The sequence below is a fragment of the Liolophura sinensis genome, chromosome 1 (assembly GCF_032854445.1).
Source record: "Liolophura sinensis isolate JHLJ2023 chromosome 1, CUHK_Ljap_v2, whole genome shotgun sequence".
Classification (NCBI taxonomy): Eukaryota; Metazoa; Mollusca; class Polyplacophora; order Chitonida; family Chitonidae; genus Liolophura; species Liolophura sinensis.
The window spans coordinates 8,434,249-8,458,775 of NC_088295.1; the positions used below are offsets into that span (position 1 = coordinate 8,434,249).

Sequence of the window (24,527 nt, forward strand, 5' to 3'; positions counted from 1 at the left end):
TGTGCTTGTGATAATACTCTAGGCCCTAGCCAACATGTGTCAAGGTGCCCTAATGGACTTTGTACGGTGAATTTCTCACTTTTCTCACATCACATTTCGAGATGGAATTCCTTCAGAAGATTTTCCACTTGCAAGTTTCTGGTACTTTTAAAGAATTTTGAAATTGTCTCATATTTGTATTTGGATAAAGTGGAATATAAATACCCACAATCGGAGACACTGTTTTTTTTTTTTGTTTTTTTTTACCTTTGCATTTGGTTCTGGTAAATGCAGCATACAGTGCATTGTACATATGTAAAGGGTGGACAGACTTAGCAGATTCTACATGCTAGATCTGTGCGATTGTCCATGGTGTTGATATGTACAGGGTTCACTTCAGGAGATCCTGACTATCCCGGACAACTGGTCACCTATCCAGGATAGACTGTGAGTGTCACTGGAGTATACTCTTTGTAGTACATGTACATGGAATGTACACAGGTTTAGGTATAGTGCCCTCTGGAGCCAAATTTTACATCCATTCGCTTGGAACCATCCATTATGCATCATAAGCCAAGCCCGAGGCCCACCCGGCTACCCAGCTCAGGTGTGTTTATCCTCTGTCCATGTGTTTGTAAATCATGACAAAATTAGACACCCCAAGCATTGTTAGTTCCAATATTATCGATTGGTGCTGGGTGGCCTGGATTGGTGTTTTGTCGTGACCTGCTCAGTTCCTAAGTGCAGTTTGGTGCTGCTCGGTTTAAAACCTATAAGGCTTGTTTTCATTTGAAACTTGAGCAGGGAAAGCAATGTAGGTACATGTACATGACAGTGGCGTGCATGCCTGTATGTTAAACATGACTGTGAAGCAACAGTTCTACATTTATATTTGTTAACAACATTTTTTGTACCTGGTACTTAAAGCTAAGTTAGTTACTAGAAGTGCTATTGTCTAAAAGATCTGTTATCAGTAAATTTTCAAACTTTTTTGGGCTCTTTAGAGATGTGGAGTTTCAACTTGGGAGATCAATGAAGTTTTATTTCAGACGAAAGTCAAGTCTAACATCCTAATGCAGATCATGCATTGCCTTTGAAGATAAGAAATGTTTCACAACTGGTATAATTTGAGAAAGCCTTGAAAGTGCTTGTATTAAATGTCATGAAGGCCAGATAATGGTTGTAGTGTCAGTATGTTGTAGTTGAGTGGAGCCCTGTCTCGACCACCAGTGTCTTCAGCATGGGGGTTCATTGAGGCAGCACTACCAGGGGTCAAGCTGGTACAGAACATGTGTGATGAAATACTGAATACTGTCATATAACATTGAACACAACATTAATCCCAAACCAACACATTTAATCATGTAAAGTGTCAAACCAAAAGTACAACTATCATGTGCATTGCTGATGCTGACAGGTGACAAGTTCATGCATATGAATATCAGTAAGCATTGATTGTGCATCCATGGATGCAGTAATCAACAGAGAAAGACAAGCAGCTGGTACTGTGCAGGGAGTAGATATTCTGCTGGATGGTGGCCCTCCAAACCAGTGATGCATTTGATAAGGGCCTAGGGTGGTAAATCAGCATCAAACCTTGCATAAAGGGATACAGAGATCAGTCAGAGAGGCAATTTCCAATGGTTTACGCGAAGCAGGCAGGAATAAATAGAACTAGCCATAATCGTGTTGGCTTAAGCATTTATCAATGCTCATGATGGTTTTGCTAACTCTCTAAGTAATTGGATTTTGATCAGATTTCGGGACTGGGCAAATAGGCTGTTCACAGCCTTGCTGTTTCATAATTTCCTAGTAAATATTGCCATATCCTAGTGCTTGTTGTTCAGGCTGTATTTAGACGCGGTGTCCAGTGTGTCTTGCCTTTAATGGGATAGCATTGGCCGAATTGCTGCCATTATACAAGGTACAGAAGTAAATGTGCTTTTGCACAGATCCGTGTTCATTCCATTGCCACATTGCCAGATTTCTTCAGTGGAAAATACATGTTGAGAACCAAAATATTGCTGTCTCCAGTTTTCTGTAAACCTAATTTTGAAGTCTTTTACAGAAATCTTTGTACATTTGCATGTGTGAGTCAAGGTTTACTGCAGAATATGTAGTAGATGTATGCTCTTAACTCGCTCAACCATTTGCATGTGATTAGGGGTCTATGTGTTCATTTACACGGTTGTGGGATAATCACTGTGACAAATGTGCATGCACAGTTGCAACACTTCATGTGCCTAGTTCTACTAGAAAGGGTATATTTTCTTCTTGCTGATGTACATGTGCCCTGGATGTATGCTGTGTGTGTTCTGTGTGAGTGGGGTTTAATGTCCTAGTCTCAACACACTCCCCACCTGTAAAGGGCTTTTTGGGCTCTTTGTTAACCCTAACGCTTCCTTCATTCATGGGACATCATAACAGTCTAGTTGTGGGAAGTCTATTAAAGGAGAGCAAACGCCTGCTGAAAAGGTTGTAATATATGTAAATAGCACTTACCCCCACTACCCACAACAGTGTAAAGTTGTCACCCTTTCACTGAATGCTTCACACCCACATTTCCTAAATCTCCTTTACAATGTATATAGAAGTAGAGTGCAGTTTGCTTGCTGTTTACCTTGTTTTGATCACAAACAAAGTTTCTGAACTTGTTAAACTCATAGACACAAATTCAGGTACCGTACAGACTGCTTTTTTTTTTTGGCATTTGGTGTTGTTAATCCATTAATGGTTAGCTGATTGCAACTTTATGGGTCGACTCGGTGAATCAGTGGATGTCAATTGTCAAAAACATTCATTTAAAGGCTGTTTAACAATTCAAACAGATTATATATATTAATTCCCTCTAGTTTGAACATTTTTTTGTGTAGTCAACTGAAACATTTTAGCCTTTCAACTCAAAATTTGAAGCAAAGTCACTAATAGTATTTTGGATAGATAAAGTGCAAGCAATTATTGTTCCATTGAACTTGTGCACATGTGTACGTGTATAAGTTGGCTTTTTTGTGCCTTGGTACAAGAGAGAGTAAATTCTTTTTGTGGCAAAACCAAGAAAATTACATGTAGGGGTTCAAAATGGCTGGCCATGAAAGTAAAATTTTGTTGGCAAGTAAGGATGCACATGGTAAGCAAGAGATTGTGATTCTACCTGGAATAAGCCAGGTTAAAAGACTACAAAATAGGCAGTCCAGGTACTCTTTCATTTAATAATGAGCATGAGGAGAGAGATGTGGTAAGTGTCAACCAGGTTGGAGGGTACCCTGATAGGGCAGGTAGGTTGACACAGTGTTGCAGTGAGGCAGCACAATATCAAATAGGTCAGCATTAAGACCAATCTGGTGCCAATGGACACATCATTGTAGGCCTAATCATTAACATTAAGTGCCATACCAATAATCAAGGAGTTAAACTTGGTTGTGCTAGACATGGAAATACAGCTCGGCAGCCTACTTTTAAGAGTTCAGGCACCTTGCAATTCTTGTACCTTGCAAGTGTTACACACCTTTGTAGGGTCTGGGAATGTGGGAAGAAACTGCTCCAGTTACACAAAAGCATGTGAATAAAAGGATTAAGATCAGCAATCGAAGTTTAGTACATCGCAGATTTCTGTCATGCTTTGTAGATGTACAAGTATAGGACTCTCCTTGTGCTTTGTACACATACAATTGTGGGATTCTCATGCTTTGTACACATACAAGTGTAGGACTCTCGCTGTGCTTTGTACACATACAAGTATAGGACTCCCGTTATGCTTTGTTCACATACATGTGTAGGACTATCCTTGTGCTTTATACATGTGCTAGTGTAGGACTCTCCTTGTGCTTTGTACTGGTACAAATGCAGTTCTCTACTTGTGCTTTGTACATGTACAAGTGTAGGACTCTCCTTTTGCTTTGTACATGGACAAGTGTAGGACTCTCCTTGTGCTTTGTACGAGCCCATGTCTTAAAAATACTTCATGTGTGTACTTGTTGAATTGGCAGATTCATACATGGTCGCCTTAGTCTTAGGTTTAGTTGCCTTTTTGTCCTTGAAGGCATGATGGGAAACAGTTGGATTGTAAATGTCGTTTTTGTCCTTGAAGGCATGATGGGAAACAGTTGGATTGTAAATGTCGTCGGAGTACTGGAAGTTTATCTTGGGAGTACAAGTGTGTCTTATCTGTAGCACTTCAGTTCAGGCAGATGCTGAAAGCTGAGAACCCGTCCACCCTCCACATTATTGAAATGTACTTCTGAGCAGGCTGCTCATGCATCTCAAAGTGTAAATCAGCGTTCATGTTGCATGGCTTAGCTTTAACATCCACAGATGCTATAAATTTCTCGGGTGACCATCAGAGCCATATGTTCCCTTTGGAGAGATCGATTTGATGCATTAGTGGGGCTGGGTCTGAGTGATAGAGGATTAAACCAGCTACCTCGTTCCAAATCTGAGCGACCAGTACATTAACATGTAGATTGAGCAGGAGGGTCCCTCTGTATCCAGCCCTCTTTCTAAGCCTAGGGCCATTACATGTAAAAGGAAGGTGAACACCCAGCAATTAATTAGTGTTTTAAGTTGAGACCCTATTAATAACACTGGGAATGTTGGGACTGACTTAAGTGTGTTGAGATGTTTTGTAAGTGCTGACATGTCAAGTGCTAGGCTTTACTCCCCTCCTGTAAAAGCCTCGTTTTTCTCCCCTCCCTAAGGACTTCAGAGGGACTTCTCCATCAGCTCACCACTGTGTAAGCAGAAAAGAATAAATTCCTTTCAAATGCTGAATTTGGTTCTCTCACCATTGTGATTACATTCTAGTAATGTACTCACATACTATGATATAGATAGCACATACATGTATATCTACATGGTATGGTATTGTGAAACGTTTTCTCTACAAACAATTCACCGAAATATGTTGCCAGACTTACTTGTCAAGTCAATGCTTTGTTACACCCATAATACTTTCAAACTTGTATTCTGTTTAGTTATTTTCTTTACTTTTCACTTGATAATCAAATTGGACAAGTTGGCCAACTGTGATCCTCAGTTTTGATGAAAGTTTCGAGAAAGGAAGCAAGGCTGGTTGGCCCGGTGTCAGACTGGGTGGTTTCGACATGATACTTCAGTGGCAGCAGCAGTTTGGCAGCATGGACTTGCCCTGCCACAAGGAGACAGTATGTGGACATACACCTGATGACTCCTCCTCATCATATGACTGAAAATTCGTATTCATAAGTATGACATAAAACCCCAAGCTTACATACACACACACAGTAAACACAGTGAAATGAAATAACATCTATTTTTTGCACCTTGAACCAATATGATTGCAATGAGGAACTGTTGCCTTGTAGGAAATTTCTGAAGATTTCCCAGTAATGTTTGTCTTGTTTTGCAACCATTGCTTTCTCAATGCTCTAAATAGATATGTCAATGTTGGTAGTGAATAAGAAAGCTTTCAGTTTGCTGTAAAGAAGGTTTGTCAGATCTGATGTCAGGTGTTATCACATATTTTCACAGTGTACATGCATCTTATACATGTATATCTCCGAAGTCTTGATGATGGATATATTCAAATACATGAAAATACTTACATGTGCACACAAATACCTTTTGTGCAGACAGATGTGTTCACTTTATGGGGTATTGCAGTACTTTCATGGGTTGACTAGGAACTGTAATCACGTTGTATGGGTTGTACTGGATGCTACCGATACCAAATAAATTTTTGCGGGATCCTTTGGAAAAATTCTACAGAAAATCCTATTTTGCAGAACTTTAACAGTCCAGCCTGGTTCTGTGAGGGCAAATTTCCAGTACATGTAGTTGCAGTAGTCTTAGCAGATTTTGACATGTGCGACCAGAGACAACTGAGTTAACTGCAGTTATTTTCAGCTGTCAGTTTCGCAGTATTCTGGCAGTGTATGTCTGAGACTTAATTGTGGCTTTCGCAATATTCATGCTTCATGAGGATAGGGGAAAAAAGAAAGAAGGACATTGAAAAATTAATGTATCCATGAGAAATGCAGTACACATACATGGTAAAGCATGTTAAAAGATGCACAGAGCATACAGATACAGTGAAATGTATAGTGGATAGTTCTATGTGTGTAAAGTGTATATAATTTACACAAGGTGCTTGTACAGGCACCAGTTCATCCTGAACATGCAGTGTTCCCTCTCAGAAACCTGCCCTGTTGTTTAGGCCAGACTCTGTCCATAGGGTTCCTCAGGCATGGTCCACATGGGTCCTGCACAGCTTAGGGGTGGGGACTGTGCATGCTTGTTGTCAGGATGTCATTGTTTCCTGCTTCTCGCTTATCAGGGGGTCACAGTTGTAAGTCCCAGCGACCTTGGCAGGAAATTCAGGTTACACTGAGTAATTATTGTCTCAGCTCAACCACAGTGTTTGTGCTATGAGTGACTGGTTGGGTTTATCCAGCAGGTTCCTCAAAACCTGAAATAATACAGCTGACTTATGTCCCAGTACGACAGAGGTCTTCTCATGGCCATCTTACCCCACTACTTTGTACTGGAGATATTAGTTTATCTTTTAAAAATTAAACAAAATATTAAATTTTTTCACAAACAGCAGTGAATGTTCTTTTGTTTCATAATCCTCTGGTTGGAATAGATTCATTGTCATAATTGTGACTGCACCACTGATGTTGACAGAATCAGACTCGTGTCAATACTGCATACAAGGGAACGTAGGAAGCTCTTGCAGCAACCAGCAGATGGTGGTGGGTTCCCCACGGGCTTTACCTGGTTTCCTCCTACCAAAAAGCTGGCGGCTTTGTCTAAGTGAAATGTTCTTTAGTACGGCATAAATTATTGCTTTTTGAAATCAAGCTTTATTGAGTCTTATTCCCAAGTTTAAATCCCCACCTGTTATGGCATTCACAAGCAATCAAATAAAAATAAAATAGAATACATCCTTACCTCATTTAGTCAATAAGATGTTGGTTAATGAAAATTCTTGCAGTCTGATGGCCGATTGCTCATTGTATATCTCTGTATATGTTTATATAGAGTTAGTTATTAACATACCTGGATTGTCTATTTACCCTTATGCATGTGTGTGTTGCCAACACAGTACTGAGTTCCATTGATGGAGAGTGACTGTTGTCTCTGGCTTTTTCTGTGGTCTGAGATTGCTTTATATCAGTTTGTGCAGTGCTGTGGGAGCAGTGTAAATATTTAATTGTGGGTATTGATGCGAGTGTGGCCTGTTGTGTAAGTTTTACTTCTGTGTAACCCAGTGAGATGTAGTGTGAGTGACCAACAAGTTTGCTAACACAAGCAGATTTCTGCCTACTCTCCCTGCATATGTACGTGTTGATCTCCCCCTGATATGCGGCCATTAGGAGGAATATTGGCAACTTATCTCCCCTGGGTGGCCAGAAATGACCGATCGGCCAGAGAGAACAGACATGTTAAAAGCTGTCAGCCCCCAAGAGGGTCTTGATTTCTATAAAACATGCTTGTATCGGAAACTCCAACTGTTTCAATTATTCATTACAGATAGGGTTGAATACAAGGACTCTATGATGAAACGTGCCTGTGCATTTTCATGCCTCACAAGCAGAGACAATTTATACGGCATACGTGTACTTTCAGCTCCAAGTGCTTCACGGCAGACTGCGCCTAAATGCAAATATGGCAATCCTCTTCTTTTTCCTTACTCATTGCCAACAAAAGTCCAAATAAACAAAACACACGTATGCCACTCAATCTAAAATATGATTAAAACAGTCAATGAATGAAATACTCTTGGACATGGTGACTTTCAGTACAAGAAATCAAATGATCCTCCTCGATCTTTGCGGGTCATCCAGTTACACGTGACTCAAGGAGAATTTAATCAAACTGATATACAATTTCATTTTCATCTAAATGTATAGCTGCTAGTAAAAGCCATATTTTTAGATGATTATTTCTAGATGATTACTGGTCGTAACTGCAAAGTTAAATGTTGATAGATCACAGGCCAGTCTGACCACAGCTTTTTAAACTCAGCTGGCCCATCAAAATCGCAGTAGCCTTTGACCAGCAGACTAGTGTTAATTTCTAGCCCCAATGTACTTGTTTGATGTTCATTGTTATGAATGAGCAGTGGCAGTTGTAATTCTGCTGATGTTGTATCCAAGCCATCCCGGTACTGGACAAAGCCTCACGGCTTTACTGTTGTCAAATGTCAATAGGGAATATCCTGTTTATAACAGTACCAACAACAATTTCCTCATGAAGCACTCTGGGCCTGGGTAACCTCTTTTGTTGTCAGCTTGTCATCTGCCAGCATTGTGCACCACGGTGCAGGTTCATGCATCGCCGACACATCAATTATAAATTGGTAAAGGTTGTTAGATGAACAAAGATTGTCTATGCTTACTGTATGTGTATCTAAGGTACACTTTATGATGTACATGTACAATATGTGTGTCATGACTTACAACGTACATGGAAATCAGTGGAAGTAATCACTCTCATCATTTGTGTGTGTGTATATATATATATATATATATATATATATATATAGGTGCATTTCCATATTTACAGCATTTTAAAATGACATTAAACCATGATCAATCAGTCTGTGAATCAGTCAAGGAATTGTTCTGGTGTACATGCAACATGATTTTGTGGCATTGGTTGCCCGATGATGACCAGACCATAGCATGTTGTAAACGGCATGTGCCTCATTAAAGGGAGACTACTCTATCTGGATAAGTGAAGATGGAGTGTGGCATCTTTTCTCATATGATCTGTACTGGTAACTGTATGCATGTAGATTGCATGCATCCATCTCACTATAGAAAACAAATAATTTTTAGAAAAAATTGAAATTGTTTACAGAAATATGGATGACTTGTTTACAAAAAATATGGAGGACTTGTTTTATGTATGCATATGTGCTTGTAAACTTGCTCTTGTAACTTACTTACTTACTTACTTGATTGGTGTTTTACGCCTTACTCACAGATATTTCACTTATACGACGGCGGCCAGCATTATGATGGGAGGAAACCAGGCAGAGCCCAGGGGAAAACCACGCCCGTCTGCAGGTTATGTGCTTGTTGTACAATCGCACCACGGAAGTAGTTGGGAAGGTGGAGAGGGGCATTGTTTGACAACTCCTTATTCTACCCAGACAATAGTTCGAAGAAAGTGATGCCATAATTTACCTGAAATAGATAACAAAATGCCAAAGGAATCTCTGATTACTTTCTTTTTTTTCTCTCATGGCAAACTGATTCGACTGTTAGCTGGAGATTTGTGGCAGATTGATTGTTTTGCCATAGTGGGATGTATAGTTGGATAAAGGTGTGGCTAGACTGTGCACAGGTAATGGTATATTACCTGCAGTGAGGGGAGATGAAGGTCAGTATCAGTCATTTACCATCAGGCCTTCTGGTGAGGGATCACTAATACCCCCTGCCGAGGAGAACACCAGGAGCATAGGGCTGAGGTAAGGTTGTAAACTTGTCACAAATCCTTTTTCCCCTTAGGTAAACATTGGCTAGGCTTGGCATGCACAAATATAGAAACTCTGTGTTGGAGGCTGCCAAGTAGAGGGCTATTTTCTGTGTCACGTCTCTGTCAATATCTGGCTTATGTGACACTGAATCTGCAGCCCTGAGTCAGGTCTGAGGAATGACCCTTCTTCCCAGCTGCTGGCAGGGTCTGTGTGCTGGAATTCTCTTGGTGCAGTGGGTCTGCATGCAATAGGCTGGGTTGTCATTCAGTGTAAGACAGGTGACAAGTGAGGCCATATATAAGAGGAATTTCGCTAAATGAGGAGCCCACTGAACTGACAAGGTGCTGAGGTGTTTTCAGAATGCATAAAGAGAAGCATACAGTTTATTGTATTGGTTAACTTCTCTGTGTTGAGGGTGTAGTTGTGAGGAGGAGTGTGGGTTATAGCTGGCCAAAGTTGTGGGGACTCTACCTGTGCCAGAGCAGTTATGTGTGTGATAGACCCCAGGTAACCTCTCACCCATCAGCCACATCAGTGGGGATATACCTGTACCTGACAGTGAGAGGGATCTTTAAGCCACATACCTATTGGATTAATACCTGGAGTGCACTGACCATCTGTCACAGTGTGAAGACTTGAGGACAGAAGGGCTTAACCTTGACACAGAGGTAAGAAGGCATTTAATGTGGTCTGATGTTAACCTGGTGAGAACCAGCAATTGTTCACAGTTCACAGATCACAATAGAGAGGAGATCACAACATATACCCCAGCTGTCACAGTTACACAGCTACATGTACATGTAGACACAGGTAAATGTGATTTGTCATCTGATTGTGTACTACAGGGATTGTTTTTTATGGATTTGTTAGATTTGTTTTATCCTATCTGGAAAACTCATTGGTTCATTTTAGAATAGAGAAGATGTCTGTGCAATCATTTCAAAAGAGATCCTGGAATTCTGTGGAAAAAGGATTTTTTTTTTTGCTTAAATACAAAAGACTTGGTTTTATGCTGGCTCACTTGCCTGTATTTTGAGTCTGAAGCATGAACAAGAAAGAGGGTTTGTTTTACCCATTGGGACTGATTTTTCATTTTAATTCAGGTACATGTATGCATATGTCAGGTAGAACTCTGACCCAATCCACAGAATGAAACGAAAAGTACATGTCATTGATATACATGATACAGTGTGTTAATGTCTGTACCCATGTGTTGTATTTCAGGAAATTAGATACACACCCAAATACTTCCTAACTGACTATCAGTTTTTTTTTTATCTGGGGAGGGGTACTAACCATATATTTAGAAATGAAAGAATAATGTGCACCTTGGTTTTGCACACCCTTTTCTATCTTATTTAGTAATACCCTGCTTCATGTAGTAAGGGCTGACTGTTGTGACCCAGAAATCAGCAGGAGGGGCGTTGTGAGTTGTAACAGTGGCTTTGCCATTGCTACAGATAGATGGATTATGTGATTACATGGATTCTGGGTTAGTTGTGGGACTAAATGCAGGCAGGTCAGAAGCAATTTAAAAGTGGTACCCTCATCAGTCGACTCTCCCAGCGCAAAAAAATCGTTTTACAGGGTGTTTATTCTTCACATGGAACCATTGTAGTTTTATGTGCTTAACAGTCCATAGTGCACACGTGTGTGTGTGTAGGAGGCTTCATTTTGTTGGCCTTCACTTAAATTGTTTAGACTTTACTTCTGATTTATTTTATTGTTTTTTTTATTTTTTTTGATGAAAAGTGGTACGGCCATGACTCCACTGGCCATACTGCTTCCAACGCCACTGAAATGCCCTGTACACTCTGTTGAGGACTGCAGCTGTGAGTGACTGTGCCAAGTACTGATATTATGCGTAGTAGCTGGTAATCAATCTCTTCAAAAATGTGCAGTGAATGAGCCATGAATATGAGCTATTACAAACATTACATAACTTGACCTAAAATGACCTACAATTTCACCCTTCTGAAAAAATGTGTTCTGATACCTTGTAGGGAAAAACAAATTCTCTGATTTCTGTTTATTATTTTTATGTAATAAGTTGGTAGAACTAGCGATAATTGCTATCCACCTTAGATAATGGCCATAAAATAAATTACCCAAAAGTCTATAATTTCATGAAATTTTCAGCGACTTATCACCTTGATGTATTAAAGTGGAAGATTACATAAAATTACTGTACATGTATTTCAGCCAAAGTTTCTCTTTGTTGTATCATACATGTTATAGCATAGAATACTGATAATTGGCCAAATTGCCAGGGCCATTTAAGGGTAAGAAGCATATATGTTGAAATTCTGAAGTGTCATTTTTTATTCATCTAAATTGAAAATAAAATGCACGTTTACTGACATAGAGATAACAACAACAACATAATCTTCCATGAAACGTGTGAACACTTACCTGGTCCATTTTCTGCCAACATGTTTGCATGCTTTTTATTGTTATGACTGACCTACGGCACCTTATCATGGGCAAAAAAAATTGCAACCTGTCAAAGGCGTACATTTGTTTTTAAGACGGGCTAAAGTCTGCCACCTTCTGAAGTTCCATCCGGGAAACAGCCAGTTAAACAGTCTTAGAATTGTATTTATTGGAGTGGCTTCTACCTTACTTGTAGATCAATGAATGCATAATTTGTGGGCCACGGGAGAGAGCCTAGCTTTTGTCAGTTTTGTAGTTCATGTACATCTAGATCCATGTGTCTGTTAAGGAAGTTCAGATTCCAGAGAAAGTATGTGAATATCTGCTAGGCTACAGATGGGCAGAGTGCCTCTGTGTTAGCAGATTTGTCTGTCCTGAGTTAACCTCACACCCCTACCCCTCATCCCCTGACCTTTACCTCAGCTCCTGTGCAAATAGGCTGTGTCCCTGACTTGCCTTCTATTAGCTGATTGAGTCGATGACTCCTCCAGGATGTGAATATGTGTGTATTGTACATGTAGGTAATGCTGGTTGTTTGCCAGTGTATGAACCTGTACACTGTTACATGGACCTGTGGGATATGAACTCCAGTGTGTAATCTTCTAGAACACAAAGCTTTTCAGTACGGTACACCAACCCATATGTGTGGGATGTGTACATATGGGTTGGACAGGAATAAATGTCAGACTGACTTCACATGGCAGAAGTATATGCTTTAATGATAAACTTTGTATCAGAAAGCTGTTCTTTGGGGATGTCCTGTAAATTGTAATTTGTATAGAATATGAAGTTTGACTCAACTAAGATATCCTGCATATTTACACGTGTTTGTTAGGATGCTATTGCTCAGGGGGCACAACTCCATGGTGGTTTGTTTAAGAATGACAGGAGTTGTCTGCTCAGTGTTATCACGAAACAACTGAATCTATATACATGTATGAACAAATACACTGATGTTAGAAAAAGAAATTGCAGTATTTTTTACATGAACATGTAGTTAACGCAGAACACTTACCAGATGAAAATTTTAAACGTGTTTATGATTTTGTATATAGTATATCACATGAATTGCTTCTCAAGTTGATCATATTTGAACACAGTTCCCATTTCCACAGGCAATATTATGTATGTAATACATATATGTGTATATTCTGACTCAAACTGAGTGTATATGTACCAGAAACTAACATGTAGATTTACAGGAGTAACGGCTGTCAAAATATGAATGGGAGTGTACACCCAGTAACCCAAACCAAACCACATGTACAGTAGTTTTATGTAAAAAGCCCTCTCTAACAGAAGGTAAGAAGATCTGTCAGCAACCTGCGGATGGCCATGGTTATCCCCTGGGAAAACAAATAAGTAAATAAATCAAGCAGTTATATTTAATCTGGCTTCTGTTACATGTAGCTGCTGGGCGTCCATCAGATGTCCAAAAAAACTCCACGTGGGATACAAACAAGATGTAATCATGACGGTGCATACGGTAGATGTAATTTCATGTTATCATTTTTCAAATAAAAAAATTTAGAGACGACCAATGGTCAAACTCTAGAAAAAACATTTTTTAGGCTGGCATGCCACAAGTACATGTATTTGTGCATACATGAGACAGTGTTCTTCTTTACATTACATCATTGGTAAAAAAAAAGATGTGAAGGTTTGTACTGTTTTTTATTTTGTTTTTTGTTCTTTTCTTTAGCAAAATTTAAGGAGTATTTTGCTTGATCTACGTATCGGCTTGGAGCATTCTGAACCATTACCAACAGTTACCTGAAATCGACCAGTGATAGCTTAAATGTAGCTATAGGCCTGACATCAGATCAAAGATAATCATTCTGAGAAAAAAGAAATGAGAATGATCAAGTCAATATCCCTGTAACTTTTTACATTGTACTCTGCCATGTAGCTCAGCCTGCTTCATAGTCTTTGATCGGGATCGTGTCAATTGTAGCCAGCAAGGTTTCTCCACAGTGTCTACTGAACATATACATTTCTGTGACATCTGCATGTTGTTTTATTTGCGGTACATGTCACATATTTTGCGAATTACGAGGGCTAGCTAGCTCTTATCGACATGGCATCTTCCTTGGCAAAAGGGAGAAGTTTTTTCCTTGTGAATAGATTGCCTGTGATGTGATGTTCTGTCTGAGTCAGAGGATTCATGTCGCCACGTCCTGCTATCATGGTAGAGAGTAGGAATAGATACACATACAGAAACTCCGGCCATCTTCTGCTAGAGTTTGGATCAATAATGTAGAGCTTGTGGATTAAGACTTGCCAAAGTTATCCCGGAGCCGAAGCAGGGATGAAGTACGTCCCTTCAGCTTCACTAAGTAGCTCCTTTGTGCAGGATAATACGAGTCGGATTCAGACAACAGCCTTTTACATAGGACTCTGATGATGGTCCATGGGGATCAGTTCTGACTTAATGATGACCGTAGACGCATGAATGAATTCTGTAGTTTTTGAGATGCAAACAACATAACTTGTTCCCATGTGAAGAATTGTCCATATGTATAGAACTGCATATCTGTGGTGTACATGAAAGTATAAATACAACTCTTCCATTAATACATGGTTAAGCCAGTATATTATAAATGCCAGTGCAAAACACATTTGACATTTCTGCCAGTTCATTTCCTGTTCTTTTCTTTTTTGCATTTTCATATCCGTTTTTGGTTAACGTCACCAGTTTTGGCAATTAAAAAATTAAATTTTGTCTGTCCAGAAGACTGGTAGACTGATCCCTGAGACTTTATGAAAAAAATACATGTTTACATGTACATGTATGTATGCAAGCATTTCAACTGTAATTTCATGTAGGTGTATTTGCCATGATTTTGTTGTAGCTGCTGTATTTGGATACAGCCAGAAAATAAGTTCTAAGAAACAGAAGCTAACAAAATGCTCACAGCTCTACATATTGTTTTCATTGTTTATTTTATCAAGCCATGAATATTTATTGAAAAAGTAAACATTCATCTACATGTGGGTCTATCAACGATGTTTGGACAAAAACACATAGTAGCTGTGCAATAATTATTTTTTACGTAAAATGGTTTGCCGGTCTATAATTAAATAATGAGAGATAATTCCATTGAGATATGTATATGTACACAGAATATTTATTTCATTTGTAAGACATATATACACGTGTAGACATGTATTTCTTGAACTTACTCACATAGTAGACTTTACATACATTTAACAGCCTGTTCACATTTCCAGCATGAGCATTGTGGATGAACACCTGGCATTGATGTCAATTTCTGCCTTGTCAATCATTGGCCAAGTGTCGTCTGCTCCTTTCAGTTTGCATATTCAGTATTATAGCATTATATTGAGATTGGACATGATTATTAATTACAAATGTACCCAGTTTTTGAAATTGGTCAGCAAGTTTTCAGAGAAGATTGGAATGTGTGGGATCATTTCAAGACATGGGTATGTTTTGCAACATGTAAATACTTGAATGGTTATTTAAATAATAATTTAAGTGTTAATGTCACTTTCATCTCCTCCCACAGAACTATGATTAAGTACAACTTTTGCAGCTTTTGGGTTCCATCACAAAAGCCTTGTCTCGTTAAGTTTTTTTCCAAAATTAGTGTTGACTTGTAATTTGCTAAAGGCGATTATTACATATTTCCAAAATAAAGTGTTCAACCATTTTTAAGGTTAGGGAAAACTGGTACTCCTAAAATAAAGCAAGTTTGATCCCAAGTGTTCCTTTCAGGTCACTCGAATGCAGGAGATCAGTTACAAAACATTATTAGTATCATTAGTAATCTTAAGAAACGTTTTAAGTTAATCAAAGAGTTAATTAAATTATTTGGTATCAAATTTATTTTGTCAGTAAGTTGCATGTTTTGTACCAAGTTCACAGGGGATCATGTTCTTAATTTTAAAACGCAAACTGACACTTCCATCTTTCATCTTCTTGTACATTTTCTTCTTGAGAAAAGTCCTGTTCAGTGTGATATGATGGTGTGATGTAATTCCTGAGTACAATGTAAAACACAAATCTAATAAAAAAGATGATACAGTGTGTAAATCATTACTTCATAACATTCAACAACAGCATCAGCACCTGCTACCATTTGAATATGGCTTCCATTTTGGCGTACTTGGTGTGATGCATAAAAGTGTTCACCATGTTGCCCTTATGTTTTGGGGTGGAAGATAACAGAATCTCCCTTACAGTTGTTTTCGCTGTGTTGCAAATTGCTGATAACATGTCAGATTCATGCAATTTCTATGAAAAAAATATGAGATAATTAACGTGTCCATGATTTGAATGCATGAGTGTAGGGAAAAAATATAAGTTTGCAGTCAGTGTTAATTGCTTTTTAATGCTAACTTGTAGTAAAAACATACTTGTGCTATACATTTAAGTTCCTTTCATCATACATTTTCAAGCCACCATTAGCTATAACATACAGTAGGGATTAATTATTAAAAAATTTTCATGTACAAGTCATTACTTGTACATGAAAAGATATAGTATGATGCACAAGAATCTAGAAAAGTGTACACACCAGAATAAGTACGTGTAGTTATTTATGCTGGAACTTTACTCTTTCCACAGATAACTACATGTACACATGTATGGATACTAAGTGAAGTACGAGATTGTGCCTGGAGTGGGAAAATGTTGCCTTCAAGTTCAGAGGCTTCTTACATGTAATGTTTAGAACAGCTGATTTTTCAGTTGGCCAAACCAATGTTTTCTCTGAACAAATGCATTATAAGTTAACTTAATGACAGCTGCGTTGAATTTATAACATTCTGTGCACATTATACCTCAAAACCTGTCACCACATCAGATAGATTATAAAATGTTTATTTTATTCGTCAATACTCCTCAGTTCACTCAAGTTTTTATGCCTGCACATGAGTAACTTCTCCCTGTGTAGTGAAGCTGTGAATGAACTGATGTTGGGATTTTGTATTTAGGAGAGCCTGGGCTATTCCCCTATTGGCTCCTATTACCAGTGTTCCTAGGGATAAGGATTTACCACATGTGTTTCTGGAAATGTGGCTGGCAAACTTGGCGGGCAAGTGTCGGGTTTCACCTTATACCATGACCCTTATAAGACAAAGATGGTACTAATTCAGTCAAGATATCAGTTAGCTCTGCCATTGGACAAGGTTCTGCCTGTGCCATTTTGAGCCCGCAGCCCTACCCTCCCTGTATATACACCATTTGTTGAACCGGTGGAGTAACCTCCACATTTTCACTCAGTTCAACTGTTCTTACCAGTGTGGTGTTCACCTAAAATGTGGCCAGCGATACCAGGAAAGCCTTTGGTAAAGTATATACTTCTTAAACTTTGTTAAGGTACCAGGTGCTACAGCATAGTTTTGGAGTGGCGATGCTGCTGTCTAAATGAGAAGTTTAGGAAGTTGTTGCTGTTACACATATGTATCCCAAACTTTCCCTTCAGTTAGCCAAGAGCTAATGTTGCTTCCTCCAGTGTCTTGATTGCATTGATGCATGCGTCCTGTACATGAGCAAGTCTGCATGTAATTTCTAAACATGGCCTATGGTGTGAAAAGTGAAGTTTAAGTATACAGTGTGTAGATGCAAGGTGTATAAATAAGGTGTATTCTCTCTTTGGCCTTCAATAAGTAAGGGTGTAGTGGTACTCGGATGATGTCAAATGGTTCGTTGTGAGGGATTAGGTCCGGTTGTCAGGAGACTTGTATAAACCAGTTTTACCTGAATAATAAACACTTAGCTTCTTCTGGAATAATTATTATTGGACTCATTTAGGATCAGAACTGTGAGGAGTTTCTATATAGGTCAGTGATGTGGTTACACATCCTCTATATGCTAGTTTTCCAGTGCTGATTAATGTGAGAAAAACCAGACTTGTCTATCCAGCCTTAAATCACCTTCCGACAAACTTGATATATGTATTTGAATATACCAGTAGATCTTATGCAAATTGCAATTTTACTGCAAAATTCTTAGGGGTTTTTATCGAGAACAAAAGTCTTTTGTTTCCGGTGATGATCTCAGCTTGGACTACACAGCTTTCTGTACAGACAAGTTGACAGGCTTTCTCATCATTTAAATAGTTTCAGTTCACCTATTGTTTTTGCATGGCCAACCGTACACTGTTTAAGGTTGTATGCAGAATTGCACCTGGTTGTGTGACTTACCTGTACGCTACTTGCGTTAACTACAAGTAGAACACATAGGGAAAGTTGTAATTTAGAATACTACAGGTGTTACGCCTTTTGAAGTGGATCCATGGGACTATAGCTTGAAGTCCTTGTGCCTTGTTCATCCATCCTATGGCCATATATACTGTACCATCACAGTAACTGCATGATCAAAGAGTTTGCTATATGATTTGCATGATGGGTACATGTAACACAGTTTGCTAAGTTAAAGCCTGACTGAAATTGTTCTTACTTACCTACATGTACCATCTGTTTATAGTACTTATATTCAAGTTTAGATACAGGTAACTCTGGCATTGTCTCTGTAAGAAAGTCCCTGCATAATGGCTTCTCTACGTCTGTCACTTCATCAGCCTCCAAACCCTGCCGCGGGGCCAAGCAGGATGGTCTGGGTGCCCGTTGTGCCGCCCAATCAGGGGCAACCAAAGATCGGGGTAAATATCAACTTTCAACACCATTATTTAGCGCTTTGAGTTCCAGTATAGTTGACTAGAACCAGGATTTTTATAGGTAATCTGTGTCCTCTTTTGATCAGCACCTTTTAAATACACATTAAATGCTTGTACCATTACAGTTGTGTGGGTAAAGTGTGTTAATGATTTACATGCATGATGTAGATTAATGTTAGATTGTAGCCTTGAATCTTCACATGGGTATATGCTCCCTAGAATGAAATTCTCGGTCTTGGAGTACGAAGGACAGACCTTATTTTAACTTTAGATACTAAACATCCTATATGTTAATGCCATTTTCATGCCATCAAGACAGTTCCATTTGTGATTTTACAGAGCATATTGGATAACAACCATTTGATCATAAATACATAGTTACATATCTCTTGTCAGTGACACTTCGTATGTATTTTGTTTTCCTTTGTATATATCCAAATCTGTGTGTACATGCATTTGCATGTTTTGTTTCTACTTATTTGTATGTGTCCCATGTATACAAATGTAACACGTGTTTTATGTTTTCAGTAAATTAGTAGAACTTAATTTACAATACATGTACATGTACCTTCTTACATATTATGTTGCATGGTTCCATTTCTCTAGATACATACATTAAAATGCTAAATGGAAGTGCTTATGTTTGTACAGGGTGCAATTGCCAGTATTATTATTATGGGGTATACATGATTAGAGCTAGCAGTACCCTACTTCTATAACCTTCTCATCTGCCTCTGCAACCGATATTTTGAAACATTCAGGGAGAACTTCGGGGGTAGAAAAATAATTTGCACACTTTTATGAAGCTTGCATGTTCAATAACATAAGCAATTCATTTTTATCTCATTTCCATAATAATTGTAAGAGGAATTCCACTGAGAAAACTGATTTAGAGGTCGAAAAGGTTGAAGATTTGCAGTAGTTACACAATGCTGCATGTTGACAGGAATTTACGCAACACTTGAGTAATGTCACGTTACTTAATAAAATTAAAAATTTAAGACTTCTTAAAATACATTTGGGGCATTTTGTATTTTGCATGCATTGTGCACTTAGTTTTTATGAGTAATGCGCACACCTTGTGTTTTCATGCACTAAGTGGAACTACATGTACATTAAGGCATGACTCATAGCTCTATATCCTGTAATATGTTTGTCTATGGTGCTCATTAATGGACACACACACATATATATACTCATATACCATACATAGCTTATCCCTTGTGATAATTGCTGTTACTCTTCGCTTTGAAAATATTGTGAATTTAAGCTATACAGACCAGTAATGTGACGTATTAACAACTGTACACATAATTACATGTAAATGTATGTGTGAGTCATCAGTCATGTGCAGGTTGTGTTAACGAAGCTCTTTCTGGTGCTCATTATGTACAGGACAGAGTCACATGTACATGTCTACTTAACAACACACACAGAGTACATATTAAAGGGAAATGAAACATGAGGCTATCACTGGTATTATAGCTCTACATGTACATGCGGAAGTGTTTCCTCACAGATATGTGCTTGTGACTTATAATACTTTTATACACAAAAACCCTGAAAAGAAACAGAATTCGAAGGAACATCAACTAGATTTGTATGATACATTTTTACCTGTTTAATTACAGAATGGTTTTTTTTTTGCGTTTTACATGATTAGAGGTATTTTTCCTTGTGTGTTACATTCCAGTGACGGATGTGTGCAGTATCATTGCTGAAGGAAGTGCCTTACTTTCATTTGCTTATTCAAAGTACAAAGCTTTTTTTACTCTTGTTTGGGTTGGTGTCTTAGGAAATGTTGATTTTTGTCTGGATCAGATGGCTGTTATGTTTCCTGTAAAAATGTAGAACCCTAAAACTAGATTGAAACAGCATGTGTTCCTGACAGGAAAGGTTTGCCATTGTTAACAAGTATGAATGATAGATGGTGTAAGTTTATACAAAATGATCCTTGGCCCTTCTTGTGTAATAAATCTTTGTTCAGGTTTCTGCATTCTTGTTATGAAACGTTAGTGTTGCTGACAGATTAATTTTTTTCTGGGTTTCCTGTTCATATAATGGATATGGTGTATTTCCTCTAACTGACTGACCCACCCCTCCCCCATTAATTATGGAATGTCGCATCTGGACGAAAACCAGTGTACAAGCACATGTACTAATAATACAGTTTCCATAGTTGTTGGTTTGGTGGAGCTTATTTCAAATCTGTTTTGTATACTTGTATGACATAATGAAGTTAGAATGTTCCCTTCAATGTCCATCTATTATGGAACTCTTTTTAGTTGCCAAGGTTTCATGACTGTAAAGGAACAGCCTCACAGGGTACAGAATACTGGGTTTTTTCTCAAGGGGATCAGATAAGCTAGAATTTCATGTCTCCTCCAGTTAATTTGAAATCTGTCCCTGATGTCTAGAGTATGTTTACAGGGAGCTCCTGTGGTAAGCTGATCCAGATGGTGCCTGCACCCATCAAATGGTGGCAGGTTTCATGAGACCATGAACCTTTCTATATCCAGGGCAGCCGAAATGCCATGGGAGTGGGGCTGCCACATCAGCCAATGAAGTGCATGAACATATGTGCTTATGCTGAATACGATCCCCTGTAGATGCATCTCTAAATTTACCCAGAAGTATGCCTGAGACAAAACATTGACTGCTTCTGATGTTAAAACCTTATGAGAAAAAAAGTTAATGTAACCAGCTGATGGATTAAAGGGTAAAGATTGCTCAACTTAAAGTAGCAGCTCTCAGAAAGGTTTTGTATATTTCTGTGGGTGGCCAGTAGTCTGCCCTTACATATGGCTGGATGTGATAAGCTTTTTCTAGGTTAGATGTCAACAGAAGTTCTCTAGCTGTGTTTAATTTATCTACAAGTGCTTTGATTTAATTAGCTTCTGAGGCCTAGGAATTACCTTTGTAAGTCTGGTGGAAGCAGGCCATCCATTAGCAGATGTACTGGAGACTTGAAATGAGTGAACTGGTACCATTGGAAACAGCGCAAGGTCACCACATGTTTTCCTGAACCCTTTGTGCTGACCAGCACACAGCTCTTGGGTGTGAAGAACTGCCATTTGAGCCTTAGCCAGGTCATCCCTATTTCTACTCTCACAAACATTTTGTCACACATCACTATTCCTAGATGTTGGCATTTGAGTTGCTGTATTAACCAACATCGTCTTGGTTGTGATCAGGCGCAGCTTTGAGTGGTTACAAAAGAAAGTTTACATGAGTTAGGTAGATGTATTTGTCAAGGAGTGGTACATCCAGTTTTCTTGGTTGGCTTTGTACCAGAACCTGACTGCTGTCTTACAAGTGTAATGTCCTTAGTACTGGTATGGTGTAGAAACGCCATTCTTATGATTACTACATTAACTTTATTTGACCAGTACATGTACTGAAAAAAGTACAGTGCTGGCATTGTTAATTACCTTTTTAATGTGGTACCAGTAAGACTTTAGCATGGGAAAAATCTACTCCACATACTTAACACATTTAAAGGAATTATTTAATTCCAGCATTTATTAACTTTTAATTATATTGAAAAAAAATGTAAAATTAGACAAGCAGGCGAATAAGTTAATATTTCTTCATGATCTGGAGGAAAATCAGGATTTTGCCTGAAACAATATAAATTTTCACATGTTCAGAGGGAAAGTACATGTAAAGTACATCAAACTTAAGACTTTGATATGAATTTTCAATTTTTTTTTTAGGGATGTCTATGCTATCTAATGTAAGCATAAATTAGAGACTTCTTCATGTCATAAACATAAGCAGTAACTAACACACGTGTTAGAGCTTCACATAAGTAATATTCCACTGATCTTCAGGATCATGGACATTGTGTGTACTGTACTTATATATTTATACATATATATGTTTCAAGTTAATCATATTTTTGTATCCTTGTGTCAAAGTATTTGCACATTTTGCTGACATTTTACTGCTTTATTTAGAACTTAACCACACATGCTCACTTGTTTTGGCTTTTTTTTTTTTTTTTCCCTTGAGACATTTCATGTGCATATGTATTAAAACCTCTGATACATATCAGCTCCTGTATGCACGCACGGAAATGAATTATGCATATGTGCAAACTAGCTTTTGTCAGCTATGCTTATTCCTATTTCACCATGCACATTTAATCGGAAGACTCATTAGATATGTGCCAAAAACCAGTCGATTAATGAGAGTATCGAAATAGATCAGGACAGTGTTAAGCTGCATATACATTGTAGATATAGGCAAAGGATTTGAGTATTGGTCTTCAGGGGAAACAGACGTCTCAGTTATCATTGCTTCACATTGAACTCATTCAATATTACAAGGGTTCTTCAAGGAATTCACACATCCCTCTCAAAGCTAGCCCTGGGCGGTGTCTCGCCAGGGAAATCCAGTTGCCATGGAAATTTAGTATTACCCAGGGATGAGTGTTGCAAGCCCAGATGTTTCAGTAGGGAACCTCTGCACATGTATGTGTTAACTGGTCATTGAGGATTACACTGTTGCCATTTTGCTACACTTTTGGGAAGATAGTAAGTCGTCATTAAGAATTTCCATGGTAACAAAGACTAAGGAGAACGAAGAAGAAAATCATTAGAGTCCTACATGAGGGGGAAGATGGCCAGGAATTGAGTCAGAGCACAGATTTCAATTGAATTGGTGTTGCCATGGTTACTGGGGAGTTCTGTGGGTAAGGGAGGCTGTCTGCTGTAGATCAATGTCAACTGGGTATGGCAGGACTGATAAACATGTACCTGTCTCTCCTGACCCAAGCTAAAGGCCTAAACCAGCTGCATCCGCACCATCACCAGCCTGCTACTGCTCTCCCTCAAGCACTTCAGGTGAACCGAGATCTTTCTGCCCTTTCTCACCAGCAACAGACAGCCCTGGCCCATGTACAGGCCAATCTCCAGAGATCAGTGACACATGCCAGCAAGACAGCAGCAGTAAGTACACACAGCGCCATGTCATGTTGGGCCTCTCTCTTCTTCCAGCAACCTCTCTAGGATTCTGGCCACCAGTAACCAATGACTCTCCATCATAATCAATCCTTTGATTTTATTGATAAATGTGTAGGTATTGTCTGTGTGCAGTGGTGGTAGGGAGTATGGTGATGTTGACATGAAAACATGTGGGTTTGCTTCATTTAAAAATGTCTGCTGATTAGTGCTGGAGGGTTGTTCTGACATGGAGGCTGAGTTAGAGCGCATTGATTTCAGCTGCGCAGATCGGGAACAAAGGACGGGTAGCATGGCTACTCACACTTGCTCAGCTCTGTGGCCTTTGTCAGGGTTGCGAGCTTTGCCTTTGTCTGCACACTGTACAAGCTCATCTGTCACCCCACTAGCCCATTGCCTACAGTTTGTTGTACACAGATATTCCCTGTTTTACATATAGCACATGTACATCTGATTACCATTCTGGCTTGATTATGTATGGTGACCTAGAAGTACTCCCCCACCCTTAGACCCCTCCATTGATACAAACTGGGCTAACCATGCTGGACAAAATGGCCACAGGTCTACTGTTGAAAATCCAGATTTTAACTCTAAGGATAAATTTTTCATTTACAAAACTTATGTACATGTATGTAAGGCAAGGCTTGAGAGTTGGACGTTAGTATATTTGTTGGACAGTGGGCATTAGTGCACATGTAGACTGTTGTTCCATTCTTTACCATAGGCCTGATATGCGCACATGTACTGATGCCTGACAGCACAATTATAATGCATTATGCCTGCGATGGGTTAATGGCAGATGGCTGTGGCTGACATATTTGGCTGGATGCTTCTTCCCTCCTTTATGGAATATGCAAATGCCAGTTAGATTAACAGTATCCTGGAGATGGATTAGAGCCAGGCCACCTGTGAGCTTGACATCCAGGCCAAGGCTGCCTGCCTGCCTGCCTGCCTCTTTGATGCTCCTTTATTCACTAGCCTAGCTTAACTTACACTCAGCATACATACATGTTAATGCTAGTGAACCACGTGCCCAGGATACAT

At 38.9% G+C, this 24,527-nt stretch overlaps 1 protein-coding gene across 9 annotated transcripts in view; it reads left to right on the forward strand.

Moving 5' to 3' along the window:
- The window catches only part of LOC135461376 (RNA binding protein fox-1 homolog 2-like), a 56,523-nt gene that overhangs the window by 4,391 nt on the left and 27,605 nt on the right, over positions 1-24,527 (forward strand). For 4 of the 9 annotated variants that reach the window (XM_064738427.1, XM_064738428.1, XM_064738429.1 and 1 more), the window contains exon 2: positions 18,424-18,504. The exons of 2 other annotated variants lie outside the window; for them this stretch is intronic. In XM_064738427.1, the coding sequence (XP_064594497.1) occupies positions 18,424-18,504 (81 nt within the window). Of the gene's footprint in view, positions 1-17,025; positions 17,189-18,423; positions 18,505-22,407; positions 23,472-24,527 lie in introns of those variants that run through there. 3 more of the 9 variants (XM_064738434.1, XM_064738437.1, XM_064738430.1) reach the window with 3 other exon arrangements.